We start from the raw sequence: 18,303 nt of genomic DNA on the forward strand, positions 1-18,303 counted from the left end.
TGCATCATGGACAACACAACTCAGTTGCTGGAAATGTGGCTGGGTGTCCACAGGGATTGTGCCTGCCCTGGGCCATCTCTAAATGTCATGTCCATAAGCTCAAGGCTTTCAGTTTCAACCGTATTTTAAGATGAAAAAATATGGTCTTTATGATAAGAACAGAGGAACATTATAAGACCCTGCTCAAAAATTTTTATATCTACAGCCCTATTTTCATTATGGTTGGTGCTTTAATCTGTAACATTGGATATACTTATTAACTGATATATTTTTTACAAATATAATATTTTAAAATAATTGAAAATGTGATTTTATGCAACTGATCATTTTTTCATATTTTTTCCTGTAATTGATAAAATGAATTTACTTCCATGTAATTTTTCATATTATCTTTTCACCATAAACCTGTACACAATAAAATTTGCTACTGTATTTTCTGCATGCAGGAGGCTGAGGTAGGATGACTGTTGCAATGTCAAGGCTAAGTCCTGTCTACATTATGAGTCCAGGATAGGCAGGGCTACATAGTTAAGACTCCATCTTAAAAACACATAAACTTTAAGTCTTCTAAAACAATCATCAAGCAATAAGTATTAGGAAAAATGTGAAATTATTTGAAATCTTGTCCTATGGCTGAGTGGCAGTGGGCTTGCTTCACATGTGTGAAGCTCTGGGTTCCATCCCTGATGCTGGAGGAAAAAAAAGGTTAATCAGATGCAGTGTTGCTCTTCATTAGCATTTTTATGTGGCACAGATTTCTGCGTGAAATGCAATCAGGTTTAAAAATAGAAATGTATATAATTATATCTGCAGATAGATTTATAATCTAGGGGAGATAAATCTGTTATGTCAGAATATATTTTTCAGCCAGTAGCAGGCTCACAAAACTAGGCAGCCTGTCTTCCACATCAGGCACTTTTAGCTGGACAATATGTGAGGATGGAAGAATCTCATCCAAATGATAGGCACCATCTGCCTCTGACACTGTTCACTGCTGGATCAAAGTGGGATGCTTAAGTGGTATTACATGGGTTGAATAATGGAGATGTCAACAGACTGACAAGGAGCTTAATACATACTCCCATCTCACCGATAATGCATAGAAAGAGGATACAGATATTCTACATATTGAGATGGAGAATCTTATTTCACAACTAAAATCACTGAAAAGAGAAACCTATAAGCTGGGCAGTGGTGGCACATGCCTTTAATCCCAGCACTTGGGAGGCAGAGGCAGGCAGATCTCTGTGAGTTCGAGGCCAGCCTGGGCTACCAAGTGAGTTCCAGGAAAGGCGCAAAGCTACACAGAGAAACCCTGTCTTGAAAAAAACAAAACAAAACAAAACAAAAAAAAAAAAAAAAAAAAAAAAAAAGAGAAACCTATAAAATGCACATTACTCAATGCCATACTAAGAAAAAAAAAAAAAAAAAAAACTCTGAGAGGAAGGAGGCCCACAGCTCACACTCCAGGTCATTAAAATTATTTAACTACTTCTTCTTAGAAGTTTGTTCCTTTTTTCTTGTATGGATTTATAATGATGAGAAATATTTTACTTCAAATACGATGAGCATCCAAGGTAAATTAAATCCAACTGAGGTCATTTGAAATGTTTAAAATGGCTAGATTTTACCTTTGAACCTATTTCACATCTAAGATTTCATACCATATTTATAATGCCATATTTATAATGCCATTGCTAGTTTTTAAAATACTGTTACAGCGTTGGTTGATCAGGTAAATGAATAGCCCAAGTCAGACTTGAGGACTTGAGGAAGGAAACTCTGAAGTTCAGATCTTGGCTGTGTTTAAACAGCTACACTGACATATAACCAAAAGTCTACCTTTCAAAGTCAGAAAATCATTCTGTGTGGCATATAATGAGGGATCACTGTTTTATTGCTCTCTTTAATTCAAAGAATGTATTGACAGTTAGTTGGAGTGTTCAGGCAAACACAAATAAAATTAGGTTACACAGTGTGTTTGAGGTTAGTATTCTCTCCTTGTAGGATGACTAGGGTATACAATATATTTGAAAGGAACATCAGTGTTTCGAAGGTAACTGACTGCTTCTCTTGGGCACTGTGATTATACTTAACTTTCCATTATTTTAAGAATAGAACAGTAGAATGTATGTATGTTATGAAGTAACAGGTTTTTCATTATTATTTTTTCTTTGCTATCCACCTTGCTAAGTTCACTTTGTAAGATAAACTTATTACTACATTATGATAAAATACCTTCAATAGGTTGAGAAGCAAAATTAAACTGAGTCTTTTAATTCCAAATGTTCCTGCTAGTTATTAAGAAAGTTGATTGAATGTGAAGCTCCAGTTTCTACCTAATTCACATTTATTGATAATTGCCATCATTACTATATCTCACTGGGGTTTTGGTATTTGCTTTCAGTTCAACACCTTTTGCCAATGACTTTCTTCTGATTATATGACATAACTTGAGACCTTTGGCCTGGAGAGTTAGTTTGGATTCTCTCACTGTTTCACTGTTTGAAACACAAGCCTGTACAGTAGCCACAAAACTGCTGTCCCTGAAATCTCAGCCCTTTAATATTCTGCCCCAACCCAGAATTTCAATCCCTTGAAACCACTAGGAGAACTGAAATGCTCTCCATTTTGCACTTACTTATAATGTCTCCAGTTTTCTCACTATATTTTATATTTAATATCTAACACACTATTATTTATCATATCAACTATTCATAAGTAATTTAAATTTTGATAAACATTCTGCATTTAGATACAGTTCAGTCATTCAATATTTTTGATTTTTTTCATCCATGAATTAAAATATAGTTGCTAGAATTTGAATTCAATGTTATCAAAATCTAGATCAGTAAATGAGAAATGCCCCAATAAGCTCAATCTGAGCAACCAATGACAGAGAGAAATATGTATTTGCCACACTTCAGATTACCCAGAAACTCTTAAATACATGCAGTCAAACCTGTGCAAACAGTTATGGGAAGTGAAAACAAAGTTTATGTGAAATATGTAGACAAGTGTAATTTCATGAAGTGCAATCCCCAGAGAAAATTCTACCTGAAAATAAGAGGTGAGTAGTACTGATTACTTGAACAATACAAACATGATTTTGTTTAATCCTCACAATGACTCTGTCTGATGGAAGGCATTATTATATGCATTTCACTAAAGAGGTAATCAGGGCTTATGAAAAGTATTTCACAGCTAATATGTGGGTATTGCTGCGTGTTACACCTGGGCGTGATTAGCCTCCAGGCAGATTGTTCAGGTTTCCCTTTCCAGCACTGGCTTCTGCCTGCACACTGCCCTCAGCCTAATTTTTACACTGACAGGAAAATACATAAACGTATTTGGATTTGGTTGAAAATAAGAATTTCTGTAGTGTATTCTTTGTGCTTTTTGATGTCCTAAAATCAAAACCATACAATATGTAGTATTCTAGTGTAGCCTCAATTCAGGTAAAAATAGACCCTGTATTGTATGTCCAAAAGTGCTCTGGCTTACATGGACATAAATGAAGTCTTTAATAGAATGTGTCAAATTCATTGTACTCCATTTTTGAAGGTGAGTGGTATATTTTATGGGTTATAAGCAGTGGATCCTAATTAGAAGATGGAGGAAAATATTTGTATCTCAGTTCCTGTTAGTATTTTTTAAAAATGAGTATGTTATCCTCAGAGTCCTAGTTATAGCTCAATGATAGAGCCCTTGCTTAATGAAAGCAAATCCTTGAGTTTTCATCCACAGCAGCAAAAGAGGGAAAGTAAAATGTCTTTGGTTCTAAATTACTTAATACTTTATTTTAAATATTAGTTGTAATCATTGTGCAAATAAATATTCAAAATTATTATAACTAGAAATTTACAAAGAGCTCAGGTAGATAAAATATATATGTACACAGAGTTTTATATACACATATTTCTAAAAGGCTGTAAGAGATATCATTATAACATAGAACTATATATTTCAATGCAATTTTAAATGTTTATTTTATATTATTTATTTATCAGAAATTGAACAAATCACCCAGCCAAAAAAAGTTTGTATCCTATCACATAATTTTCCAAGTATGACTTTATTATTTTGTTGACAGAGTGGAATCAAATTGTTATCACACTGGTTATACACATATGTGAATATAGCACACATATATTTTTTAAGGGAGAATTTGTGACACAGGAGCTCAATCTAATTTTGTTTGTTTGCTTTTGGTTAGTAAGTAGTTGGTGCAAATGAAATCCTCCAGATAATCCAATAACATACACCCAAGCCTGATCTATTCAAGAATTCAGGAGGCACTAAACAGCTGTTTTAAACTATAGGTTAGTTTTAGTTTACTTACTGATAGTGGTCTAAAAGACCGCAGTGCACAGACCACATTATGGTTAGTACTGCTGTAGAGTTGGACTTCCTAGATTGTGACTAAAAGATGGCACATAAAAGACTAAATCTTGATCCATTTATTATCTATCACAAGTAAGATTTAAATACATATTCATGCCCCAAATTTTGTGCCTCATCTTTAGTAAAATTTCCAAAGGCTAACATTTTCATTGTGTACAACAGGATATGACTTTGCCAACCTGTTGAATACAACTATAATCTCTGAGGAACTCTAAGCAAGAAGATCCCTGAGACACATTGTGATAGAAGGTCCACATGCAGAAAATGGGACTATTTCAACTCCACATTGAAAACACATTAATTAAGAAAATGGGTGGTGTGTTTTCAAGAGCTGAAGAAAATCATTGTTTCTATTATTTTAATGAAATATACTTTGAGCAAGAAAACTTATTGAAGACAGTATAAATTGAGTTGTATGTTTTGTGATTTCTGAACAATTAGTGTATGTATATAGAGAGGTTTGTCTAGATGTAAAGACTGGTTTTAGCCAACTACTTGCTTGAGAGGTTACATCAGTCCAGCTGTCTGCTGTTTATTATTTGGAAGTTCTTTACAATAAAATGATTTTAGTAAAATTATTTTAATCAATTAATACTATTAGTTTGCTGAGCAGTGGTGGTGCCCGCCTTTAATACCAGCACTCGGGAGGTAGACCCAGGCAGAGCTCTGTGAGTTCAAGGCCAGCCTGTTCTACAGAGTGAGATCCAGAACAGGCACCAAAACTACACAGAGAAACAGTCTCAAAAAAAACCCCAAAACATTAGTTTACAAAACACGTGTGCTAGGAAGGAATCATTAGTGCATAATGAAACACAGTGGTCCCTCATCTTCATTCTCTGAAGTGATGTACGGAGTTTGTAGCTTTAAGGAAAAGAGAGTGCAATGACTCATAAATAGTCAGCAGTGAGTACAACTCTCCCAGTTCTACTCATTCTTAGCCAATGGAGAGAATTCTCAGGCCCTGACGAACTGCTTGGTGGAAAAGCACAAAAGTGAGATAAGGCAAAAATGCTCAAACCAATGTCTGTTCAGCGACTACTGACAAGCTACAAGAACAGTGTGCAGAAGCTGTCTACCTAAGCGCTTGTGTGTACCTATTTAATTAAGCGGTCAGCCCCTGGCTTCTTTGTTCCAACACCTTTCCATTTCTTCCCTGTCTACCTATGGCTGTCTACAACACACTCTGGGATAAACACATGCTGCTGCTTCATTCAGTGTCCATAATAATTTGTGCAAATCTTAGGACATCTCATGTGCCATCACTAATGCACTGTTATGAGTCATCATACTAGTGTCAACTTTTCCATTCACAACTCTTTAAATTGTATAAAACAGTGATTGTACAGACTATTCAGACCACCAGATAACCTCTCCTTATAGTTGAGAGAACCTGGCCTGGCTTTTAATTAGTCTCAGCACATTCGATTCTCTTACTATTACATAGGTCAGTTTTTAGATATTATAACTTACACTTTCCTTTTCACTCCTAATTGTCAGGCTATTTTACATACCAATTCTTACACACACACACACACACACACACACACACACAGTGTGTGTGTGTGTGTGTGTGTGTTTAGAAATAACTTTAATTCTCAATTTTTCTCTGTCCCTGTTCTTTTACTTCTAATAATTTATAGAACTGCAACCTCAATTTTCCTTCCTTTCTCTTTCTTTCTATCTGTCTTTGTTTCTTTGTTTTTTCCTTCCTTCCTTCCTTCCTCCCTTCCTCCCTTCCTTCCTTCCTTCCTTCCTTCCTTCCTTCCTTCCTCTCTCTCTTTCTCTTTTTCTTTTCTTTCCTTCTTTCTTTTTATTTTTTGAGTTTCCCTAACATAAACCAAGCTTTACTTTCTCTCTCCACCTATCTGCCTATCTATGCCCCCACACAGCAAATAAGTTACCTTATCTTTGTTTGAGTTTTGATTCAAGTTTTCACCACTTTATGTATTCCTTTTTCAATGTAGTATGTTTGTTCTGTACTCTACACTTTATAGTTTTTTTTTTCTAGAAAGATTTAAATGGAAGGATGTCTGATAATGGGATAACTGGAGATTACTCTCTTATGTCATGTGATCATAGTAGGTCCTCAGTATGGATGACCACCTACCTTTGAGAAATGGATCGAGGAATCCAGATTTGAGCTTTGGCTTTCCACAAGTAGCAGAAAATAATGCAACCTGGATCAAAAATAATTTAATTAAGAACTAACCTTCTAACTATGGTAGGGATTGTATAAAATCAGAAATCAGCAAAATTTTCTACACAGCCAAGTTTTTTTAGGCTTTGCAGTCCATGCATTCATGGCCACTGTAGCAGAGAGACAGCCATTTTTTTTTCCTCTTAAATGAATGGGTTAGTGAAGCTCTATCTCAAAGACACTTTATTTACAGAAACTTGAATTTTATACACAATTTACACATTATTCATTTGTTATCTTTTTTCTATTTTATTTTGTCCTTTAAACAATATAAAAAAAAACAGTTTTAACTCCTGGTTGATAGTGAAATAGACAGTCGACTGAAAGTGTTTCTAGGCCCCTTATTTTCTGACCCTGTCTCACAGTAATGAAAGAACATTGCACAAGAAAATAATAAGCATGCTTTCATAATTATGCTTTATTTGCAAGTAAGGCTATGCACCATATCAGGCACATAGTAACTACTCAATTAAAGCAGCCCAAGGACTGAAAACTAGTGGTTGGTATGAGCCTGGTGGTCAGGCTCTATAATCTTAGCTACTTAGGAGCCTGAGACAGAAGATGGAAAGTTTAGCCTCTCTCACTAAAGAAATAAACTTCTTTATTTTCTTTCTTAAAACTTTTCTTTTAACTTCATATATGTGTTTATGTGTGTGTTCAGGATGTATGCCCAGGTGAGTGAAGTGTGTAACATCTACTAGAGCTGGAGTTACATAATGCTGTGGGTCACCCTACATGATCACCGACAATATTTGGAAAATATTTGCCATATTCATGGCTGACATCGCCCCATCCTCAGATCTAAAATTTGAAGTTCTCTGTTGGCTTTGAAAAACTGTCCCCTAATGAAGGTGATATAAAGGGGCTAGCATAAATATGATGAACTTAGCAGGGAGAGGTGAAGTAGAAGAGGCATGGAGGTCCTTGTGTTCACAGATAAGTACTAGGTGAGCCAGAAATGTTAAACACAAGGGATTTCTCTTCAAAGAGAAAGATGTATAACTGTTTTCCACCTAGAAGGCTGGGAACAGACATGATTAATAAATAGCCTGGTGACTTTTGCGCTATCTGTGTGGCCAGAATACACTGATTCCACCAGACCCTTATCTTGAGCTTGTTTGTCTCAATCAATCTGAAGTTCTATCCTTCCTCCCACAGATCCTTATCATTAGCTTGTTTAATCTGAGTCTGTTTTTCTTTTAGTTAATCTATAGAAATTACCATTATGGAAGATGTCACTCGTACTTTATGAAGAGTTTCCATGTGGGCATGTTTTTAGCTTGTTGTGCACATGGGATTGAGTTAATTATCACTAGACAAATTTTACCAAATTGTCCTGTGCTTTAAAAAGCCTAAAATAAACAACCCTGGGCTGCACTGTCAAAGTTTGAACCATCACTGGCTACAGAGTCCTGCTGAACCAAACTACTTTAACTCCCGTAGATCATTTTTTGCTGGCCTTGGTGGTTGCAGAAACCCCCTCCATCAAGAAAAAAGAATTATGATTCTATGATGTTCTCAAAAGATTTGAATAAAATAAAATGCATGTTTAGAGTGGAAAAGCAAATTGATTTAATTAAGTGGTTCATAATTTGTAGTTTAACTTTGAGGAAGTAATGCATTGTTAGCATTACTGAAAACAGGGAAGTGTGGGCAAGTATCCTAAGATCAGAGAGAGTGGAAAGAAAGACTCCAGGGGCCTAGACATGTACCTTAATTGGTAGAGTACTTGATTTTAACCATGACTCCCAAGATTCAGTCTTGAGCACTGCATACTAAGCACAGTGACTCATGGATATACTGACAAGAGATAGAGGCAGGAAGAATATGAGTTCAAAGCCATTGTTGGCTACATATAGAGGTGAAAGTCCACCTTGGGATATATAAGATCTTGTCTCAAACAATCAATGACAGGAAGGAAGGAAACAAAGAAGGTACAAAGGAAGACAAACTATTAGCAGAAACTGGTTGAGTGATGGAAACATGGGAGTACTTAATGCAAATGAAAAAATAAAATTGTCTTTCCCAAGGACAGTAATGCAAGATTTGTTGAAGGTAAGAGTATGAAGAATAAGAGAATAAGAGGGAAGACAATAAAGTAGATATTTGAGGCCAGATTGTTGTAATGGGTAATCAATATAAAAAAATAGAATGATGAGTTCCCAATTTTAAACAAGTGGATGTAATTTCCAGTTTGACTTATTAGGGTCCTGCAAAGAAGGTACCAACAGCACTATTAAAGTATAAATTTATAACTTCTAACATAGCCAGCATAAATCTCATAGACCTTTAATGTTTTCAGATAACATAACAGATATAGATTTAATATGGAAATGACCCAACCAGAAAAAGTTCTAATTTTGAACTAGAATCATATTTTTCTTTCTAACTCTTATTCTATTAGCATATATTATTTAAGTGTTGTTTTTATTGTTGGTATTTTTGTCCTTTCCCATTAAATGCTTAATACATGTGAGTAACATCTCTCTATAATTGCCATCCACAAATATAAGTACTAATATGTTTAATCTGAAGAAGAGTAGCATTATCATTAAGTGGAACCTAAAAGACTTTAATCAGAAATAACGACATAGGCAAAGGAAAGGAAATTCAAGGTGTCTGTGAGGAAGCTCCTAAGGGCTTTTTGAAAATGATTACAAGTCTGGCCAGGGGTGCCTTTTGGGAATGGCATACAAATAGAAAATCATTCCCAAGTTGAGCAATTTAGTTTACTGTTGAATAGTTCTGAAGCACCAACGCTGTGGAAATTGCTCCTGGTCTGGCAGTTATTTGCCTGACAGGTTTGTGTCAGGTCATTCACATTGTATTACTACTGCAGACTTAATGGGAAGATTTTACACAAGAGCAACACATTTGTAAACAATTTCCTTATATTCAGGGCCTTTCATCAGATATCAACCTTAGGTCTAACTTCCCTCCCAGCACTTTGTACCTCCATAAATATTTTATCTGGTGTTTATCTCTCAAAAACATAGGGTCTTGTCAGTGATATTCAGTACAGTTCTGAAGAAAAGTTACCCAGGTGTTTCATGGGAACTGATGAGTGAAATTTCAAAACTACACTCTGTTTTAAATAGGTTCTGCCTCCAGCTTGGCAAGACGTCTTCAATCTGCCATGGCCCTCTCCATGGCCCCACTGCTAATCAGCCATTGTGCCCCAAGTTACTAAACAACATTCATTTCCTAACCCAAAGCTATCTGTATCATTCAAAACTGGCTGTTGGATTGTAGGTTATTTACAGGTTATTCTATGAAGAATAGAATGCCTTAACGAATAGGGAGCTGGAATGTTCCTGAACCTTACAAACTGAACTGATTTCAGCTGGCAGATGCTCTATGTCCTCCTTGAGTTACACCTGATGTTGCATAATGCAAACTGTAAACCACAAATACCCGGTTACAAAGTGCTCTGGTATTTCGATTGTTTACAGATTTTACGACAAACTTGCAAACTACCTGCAATGGCTGTGCTACCTGAGCTATGTTGTATCATTGGATATTAATGTAATCAGTCATGTCTTATGTGGATATTATCATTGGTTTTGCTAAATCCTTTTAATCAAGGACATTAAATGGAACATCCAGGGAACACTATTTTGTATGAATTAGAAAAGAAAGCAGGTACTATAAAGTAGTTTGGGATTTGATAGTCTACAAATACTGTGTGCAGGAGTGTACAAATAAAAGAAAGTTGACTTTAGCAGCATTTGTCAGTCCTAAATAAAAACCCATGTAAATGTCTACAATGGTCATTCATCAGATTTTTGTGCATGTGTGTACACTCAGAACTCTGGTACACCGAGGCAGCTGCTGGCATTTTTGTCATGTTTGCTTGGTGCTTTTGTAGGTCTCGAACAGTGGAAGTGGGTATGCTTCTTACTCCTTTGCCTGCTCTTGGGACTCTTTTCCTCCTGTTGGTTTGTCTTGCCCAGCCTCAACATGAGGGCTTTTGCTTTGTCCTATTGTATCTGCTTTTGTCCTGTTTAGTTCTCATCTCTTAGGGGCCTACTCTTTTCTGAAGAGGATAAGGAGGAGGAGTGGATCAGAAAGAGAGGAGAGGTGTCAGGAGCTAGGAGGAGTGGATTGTATTGCCTCCTGTGACTGGGATGTATTGCTTGAGAGAAAAATCCATTTTCAATTTAAAAGGGGGAAAAAAGAAGATAGAGAAACTGAATTTATCTTTGCATGAGGTTTGTTTTCTTAAAGGTACTTGACACTGGAAGGTCTTGGAAGAAAATTAGATTTATTAAGTTTTAGTTAAATATTGAGTGAATAAACAAACAATAAAAATGAAAAGGGTTTGCATTTCACTAGTAAAATAAGTAACTGAATATCAGCTCCATAGGAAACTCCATTACCTTCACAGAAAGGGAAGCCCATTGACTTTGTCCAAAATTGAGTGGAGGCTCAGCTCAAGCTGGACTATAGAAGGATTTTTTTGGCAGTTAGATAAAAGCCAGCATTCCTCAGGAATTGTGAAATGGGTTCCTGTCTGCTGAAAGAAGTCATTCTCCTTACCTCTGGCAGAGGGACATACTGCTTTATTGACATATGCCTATGACACCTTTCAACGTATCAAAGTTCATGCTAGCCTCCAGGCCTCTTTAGCCCTTAATCACACATAGAGATTACTGTAACTCACAGACTTCCATCATCACAGATACCCTTCGTTCATTCCCTGTGTAATGGTAATGTTTTCCCCATGCCTTGGCTATTCTCACTATTTTTTTTTCTTGTTATTCTCTATGATTCTTACTCCCTAGGTCTGGCCACGTCCAACCGGATTCTTTTTTCTATGCTCTGGACTCTTTTACATGCCCCTGGATATTTTCACTCTCTTATCCACAATAAAAACCTTCCTCATAATAATGGGAAATCATCTCAGTGTTTTTTTTTTTCTGCTCCCCCACTTAATCTTGGGATTTGGAATCTTATTTATATTGTTTTCTGTACATCTGCAATGAACTTAAATTTTCTCTGCATTCCATTGCCACTTTCCTTATTTGAATATTCAACATTTTATGCTGAGTGTACTAAATCATTAAATATTAATTTTACTCAAGATATTTCCTTACCATGTTATAGTATAGGATGTAAATTTGTTTTTCTGTTTCCTAAACTAAAGGATGAAGTCTGTCCCAAAGATGAAGAGGATGAAGTGCAGAGATGTGTGTGGGCTTCTGCTGTTAATGTAAAAGACAAGTTCATTTATGTTGCTCAGCCAACTTTGGATAGAATCTTAATTGTTGATGTGCAGTCTCAAAAAGTTGTTCAGGTATGATTGATGGCTACTTTTGAAAATGAAACTTAAAAGAAATATTTGCATTCATCTTAGAGTCACTAAAACCTAACTAGTCTACTTCCATTTAATTATTAAGATGTCTTTCATTACTTGGGTGACTAAAAACATTTATGTCTTCTCAGAGTTTTCTTCTAACTCTTCTCTTTGCATGTAGTGAATTAAGGGAAAATTTTCAGCATCTTTTATTTTATAATATTTGAATTTTGGACTCACATGTAATATTAACATGATTAATTGCCTTTTTATTTTCTTATTCTAATTCCACACAGGAAAATCATGTTTGGTAGTCAACTGAGATATCCCTAGTTATCATCTTAACAAAAGCTGAGACAATATTCAAATTCACAAGTTAGTAAAGAATATTATATTGCTATAAATAATAAAACAGGTTGATACAGAAGCCAACATTTAATAGACCCTGCCATGATGATGGAATCACAATATGTTTAGTTCATATTTCCAGTATGAACCACCATGGTTGAGTTTTTATTCCTTCCAAGACTATGCTATGAGGCAATTTGCTCAAATTCAAATGTAAAATAACACATGGAAGGCATTATATCTTGAATATCTGTGTCCAAATTTACATCTGAACAGTTAAGACCTTTGGCTTCAATGAAGAAAAACAAATAAACTCAAACTAGCATTATGAGATACACATTCCTCTTAAATGGGCATAATCACTTTTATATTTTAGAGTAACATTGAAGCTCAAATACATTCATTCAGGTTATGCATTTACAACATACCATGGCATATGAAGAGCCACATAGATCTATTATCTATCTACTATCAATGTACCTTAGACAAAATGGAGTCAAACCAACATTTATATGTATAGATAAACTTTATAGTCAATATTACTATTTAGCCCACAGATCTTGATTCCTTTCTAAAGGAATAAGAATTACTAACAAGTACAACGATGAAAAAGTAATTGTGTTATTAACACCCCACATGAATTCATCCAGCCATCCAGCCATCCAGCCATCCAGCCAATCATTCCTCTATTCATGTTATATTCATGGATTGATTGCTATTATAAGATGTATTGGCTTTAAATAAATTAATAGAATTGGTTCTAACACAAGGATCTGCTACCTGCCAGAATCTAAGTTCTTCACTGACATTTAGTCTGATGGTTTAGATTCTGATGTGAGAATGGATAGTGAAATCTTGAACAAAATCATGAATAGCTATTCTACTAGAAAATTCTAAGGCTTCCAGGCTCACACATTTATCATGGCTCTCCAATTTAATGGTCCCTTACCTATTATGAGAACAAATAGCTTGTATGTTACAGTTCATTTGCATGTGATTTCGAGGCTGTTGAATTTTGACAAGAGTAGTTTTATTTTGATTTACTCTGAGATAGGCCAGTGTAAATTAGAAGAATTTGGTCTGAAATGATCAGGACTCTTTGCCAAAATTTTAAAATTAGATGCATGATCTGAGACTAATCAGGTTGGTCTTTAAATTCAATTTTAAGTAGAGACAGACATTTACTGAATATATATTTCCTACTAGATATTCGAAAGTGGAAAAAGCCAACATCACTTATTATTCATACAATTTTTGCCTTCAGACAATGTTGTCAAATTAAAAATTAATAGAAATAATGGATAATAAAATGGTCAAATGCTATGCAATGATCACATAAATCATTATTTTCTAAGTCCCTGTTATATCTATAAAATGCAAGGACATTTTAAGAACTCATGCAATGCTAAAACAGAGAAAGTAGATTCTGACACAACTCTGTGGAGGGTTTTCACCTCAAGTTTAACACCTAGATTAGAGAATTTTATGGGAGTCCAAATGGATTCTTATAGATATGTTGTTGAAATAATGATATTATTATTACCCATTCATAATAATCTTACCCAAATATATAATTGCATATATTTTGCCACCATTTTTATTGCTAGATTTTGGACATTATATGCATGGAAATGGATAGTAGATATTATTTTATTCTATCTCCTAAGTCTGGTAATTATTACTGCAATGGAGTTTTATTTCTATGTAGATTTTGTTTGTATTATTATTTTGCTGTAACAAATTGACTACAATTAATTATTCATAATTATGGAGTATGTACTTATATTTTCACCAAAGTAAAATCAAGTATAACCTCTAAATCTGCAATCAAGGCATTTTTTAGTTTTCTGTAGGATCAGAGTTGTAGAGACATTGTCACTGGATATACATGCTTTCAGTTGATAATTTTATAATTTTTTCACATACAGAAATTGTTTAGAATGATCCTAAGCTTCAAATAAAGGGCTCTCATGTGCCTAGAGTTAAACTATTTCTACAGATGAATCATAGTGTACTTATCCTCAGTGTTAGCAAATGAGCAATATATGTTAAGTAACTTAAATTCAAAACACACACACACACACACACACACACACACACACACACACACACACACACACAAGGGTTTGATCAAGTGGCTAAAATATTATAGCCAGAACCAGTAGTACCTGGTCTTCTAATTCCTATAAAACAATAGTATTTAGTAATTTAATGTTAGTGATAATGTGACAGTAATTTTCACAAATAATTAAAATCAGTAGTGTTTGTACATATCAGACAATGCTGTAACTATTTAAAATTAATGAACAATTAAAGCATAATCAAATTTGACTAATATAAATAAGGCCACTAGCTATATATTTGTGTGATGTATTTTGGTGTATGTGAGATATCAAATTACATATGTGTGTATACAACTGTATATACATGATCATATATCCAACCATCTTATATACACTGATATATATATATATATATATATATATATATATATATATATATACACATAATTAAAAATATACCAACCTGAATGCAGTATACAGGTTAAATATGAAAAGCAACATTGTTTTTAAGGTTGTGGGCATGTGTTTAATTTTAATGTGCAAATTTTTGAAACATACGGTTAAACAATTCTAAAATAGCATGTGTTTGTATTAGTGGTTAATTTCTATGAAAAAAATTAAAAATTTTAATTAGCACAATGATGAATATGCTAGTAAAATTAGCAAAACATTTCTTTGGTGGTATTATTTCTCATAATTATACATTAATGTAAGATTTTAAAACTGGGAATAACTTCATTTAGGTGTTAATTTTTTTTGCATTGCAATCAACTTTGAAATTAAAAATGCTACAGTGTGGCCGGGCAGTGGTGGCGCACGCCTTTAATCCCAGCACTCGGGAGGCAGAGCCAGGCAGATCTCTGTGAGTTTGAGGCCAGCCTGGGCTACCAAGTGAGTTCCAGGAAAGGCGCAAAGCTACGCAGAGAAACCCTGTCTCGAAAAAACCAAAAAAGCAAAAACAAAAAAAAAATGCAAAAAATGCTACAGTGTAACCTAAAATTTAATCAGATTGAAATAAACATTAAAACAATGCTAAATAACATTTTAAATAAGGGCAATAGAACTTTAAGCAAAATTAAAATACAGAAGCAGTTCTGAATTAATAATAGTGCAGGCATACGATCCAACATCAAGGCAATGCTGGTGCAGAGAAGCAGGTAAATCACTGTGTGTGGAGGAAGCAAATGGACCTGAGGGCTTCTTCAGAGATACACAAGAGGCAAGTAAAGCCACATCCTTGAAAGACTGAGCAGGAGAAATCAAATCTTTGGGTACTATTCGAATCCACTGGAAAAATTACAAAACCACAGCTCAGGTTGATTTCTTTGTCTGTTTTGCAGAAATTCGTATTTTACCCACAAAAATGACCTAAAATTGAAATTGAAACTGAAATTGTTTATATTCAGAATGAGAAAACTTACTTAAACATTAAATTTCATGTGCTAACGAACAAAGAAATGGTTATATCCATGATTTATTGAAATTTAACTGTCAACAGGATATTCTCTCTGTTTAAGGTTTAATTGTAATAAAATGTAACCTTGCATGAGTCAAAGCCCTTGCTGCCAAACCTAAGTTTGATCACCAGAACTGACTGGTGGAAGGACAGTGTGTAGTGTATACTCCACAAATTTGTCCTCCTACCTCCACATGTGAGACACAGCATGCATGCATTCACACACAAATACACACATTATATAAAAGTTTAACATTTCTGCACACTATTGTTAGTCAATGGCAAGTATAACATGTTTGGAAATACTGTTCCTGAACTTTAAAAAGTGAAAATGGTTGAGGGTAATGAAGAGAAAGAAAATAGATGAAGGACACATCAATATAACCTCTAAGACCCAAGATACACTACAATTCTGATAGATACATTGACTATGAAAATTCCAAAAGCAAAAGCTGCAGAAATGAAATGTTAGAGCATTCAGAAAATTAGTGTGTCAACAATTTTATAGTCAAAGAATACTACCTGTACAAATACCCAGGAGTTTATTAATCTCCAAGGAAGACTTCAAAGTGGCTAAACCCATTCTGTCCTGTGCACTTCTGTATGGATCTTAGAAGCAGTAAGAGAAATACAGACAAAGACTCCCTAACCGGTCAGTGTCAGTTAAGAAGTATCTCATCAGAATGTTTCAATGTTACATGGAAGTATTAAAAGTATTAAAGGAGAACAAAAGCAGGCTCACTCACTGTACAAGTACCAGGACTTGAATTTGAATATCCAGCATCTACATAAAAATAAAAAAGCTGAACTTGGCCAGTGTTGGGAGAGGTGATGTGGAGGGAGATATATTCCTGGAGCTCCCAAGCCAGACAGCCTAGCTAAATGGCAAGCTTCATGTTTAGTAACAGAACCTGTCTGGAGTGAATAGACTGAAAGTGTTAGGGAAAGACACTCAATGTTCTCCTCTAGGCTCTACATGCATGCACGTAAGTATTCCCTCAAACATATGTATACACAAACATATGTACATACACTAAAAATTTAACTAATAAATTTTTAAAAAGAGAGAATAGATGCTAGACATGAGAGAAGGTAGAATGGAAATAAAGGAGCAATTCATGAAGAATAATACTATATCCAGGAAAAAATTGTATCCTAAAATTGAGAGAAAATTTAAGGCTTTCCTACATAAGCAAAAGCCCATTATGTTCATTACCCCTCATGATGACCTTCTGAAATTCCACCAAAAATTCTGGTGAAATGACACATTCAATTGACAGACTAAATAATCATTTTAATATAGGTAAATTCATGGGCAATAATAAGAACTAGTGATTATACTTTTCCAAAGTTAATTTTGAGCTTCCTATATAATTTGGAAGCAATATAAATGAAAAGTTATGCATTTAAAAGCCACTGTGCTTTAAGGCCAATAGGTTACCATCCATTTCTAAAAATACTCCATCTTTTTATATCATTTAAGAGAATGAGAGCAATTAAAATATTTCATAAGTGACTGTTAATCACAAAGAGGTTTAAAAAAAGAAATAGAAAGGAGCAGACTGAAGTAAACGAAATAGTAAATACCAAGTCAAATGTTGAAACTAAAATTCAGCCGTCTTAAAGATAAGCAGCATTTCTCCAAACTTATTCTGCTGGACAATGAAAAAGTTGAAAGTCTCAAATTACTAAGATTGTACAGTAGTGAATAATCTAAAAATTTAAAAGATTTTGATTGGCAATGAATCAAATGATAAAACAGCTAATACAAACAAATGAGGTAAAAACGTACATAAAGAAAACTATCATATTGCTATAAGTAATTAATTAAATAAATGGAAATATGTCTAATGCTCATGATTTGGGATACATCATATTTATTAGATGTTAATCATAATTACAGTGATCTATTGGTTCAAAGCAAAATCTGAACAGAAAGATATAAGAGAGGTAGAAAAGTACATCCTAAATAGTGTACTGCACCCGAAGGAGTCATATCAATGTCAATAAAAAAGAATACAATTGGAGGACCTTTATTTTCTTATTCATAAACTTTATGGAAAGCAACAGTAATCAAAATAATACTCAGAAAGAGACATACAGATCATGAAATAGAATACAAATTCAAAAAATTCCTAAATATATGCACAAATTATATTTGAAATATTGTCTCAGAAGAACTACTTAGTGAAGATATCTTAAGCTTTTACTAAAGTGGATATGCATACAAGAAAGAATGAAGCTGTATCCTTATCCAACACCACAGACAATATTATCTCAAAAATGGAAGACAAACATAAAGTATAAACTTCTAGAAGAAACCAAACACAAAGCTACAGTACACTAGATTTGCCGATGCCATCTTGGATAAGAAACCGAAGCTGTGGGTAATTAAAAAATAGTAGATACAATGGACAGCATAAACATATGTAAAGCTTTCATAGCACATGACATAAAATAAACATACCACTTATATTTCTAACAGGGATTGACATCTAGAACCTACAGAAAATTTCTAAACAGAAAATAGGCTAATAGA

General features: G+C 34.3%; 1 protein-coding gene across 4 annotated transcripts in view; it reads left to right on the plus strand.

Annotated features, from left to right (window-relative positions):
- Fstl5 (follistatin like 5) overlaps positions 1-18,303 on the plus strand; it is a 567,974-nt gene that overhangs the window by 488,970 nt on the left and 60,701 nt on the right. For all 4 annotated transcript variants that reach the window (XM_037206672.1, XM_037206671.1, XM_028867183.2 and 1 more), the window contains one exon: positions 11,748-11,897. In XM_037206672.1, coding sequence (XP_037062567.1) covers positions 11,748-11,897 — 150 coding nt within the window. The remainder of the gene's footprint in view (positions 1-11,747; positions 11,898-18,303) is intronic.

The sequence above is a fragment of the Peromyscus leucopus genome, chromosome 6 (genome assembly GCF_004664715.2).
Source record: "Peromyscus leucopus breed LL Stock chromosome 6, UCI_PerLeu_2.1, whole genome shotgun sequence".
Taxonomy (NCBI): domain Eukaryota; kingdom Metazoa; phylum Chordata; class Mammalia; order Rodentia; family Cricetidae; genus Peromyscus; species Peromyscus leucopus.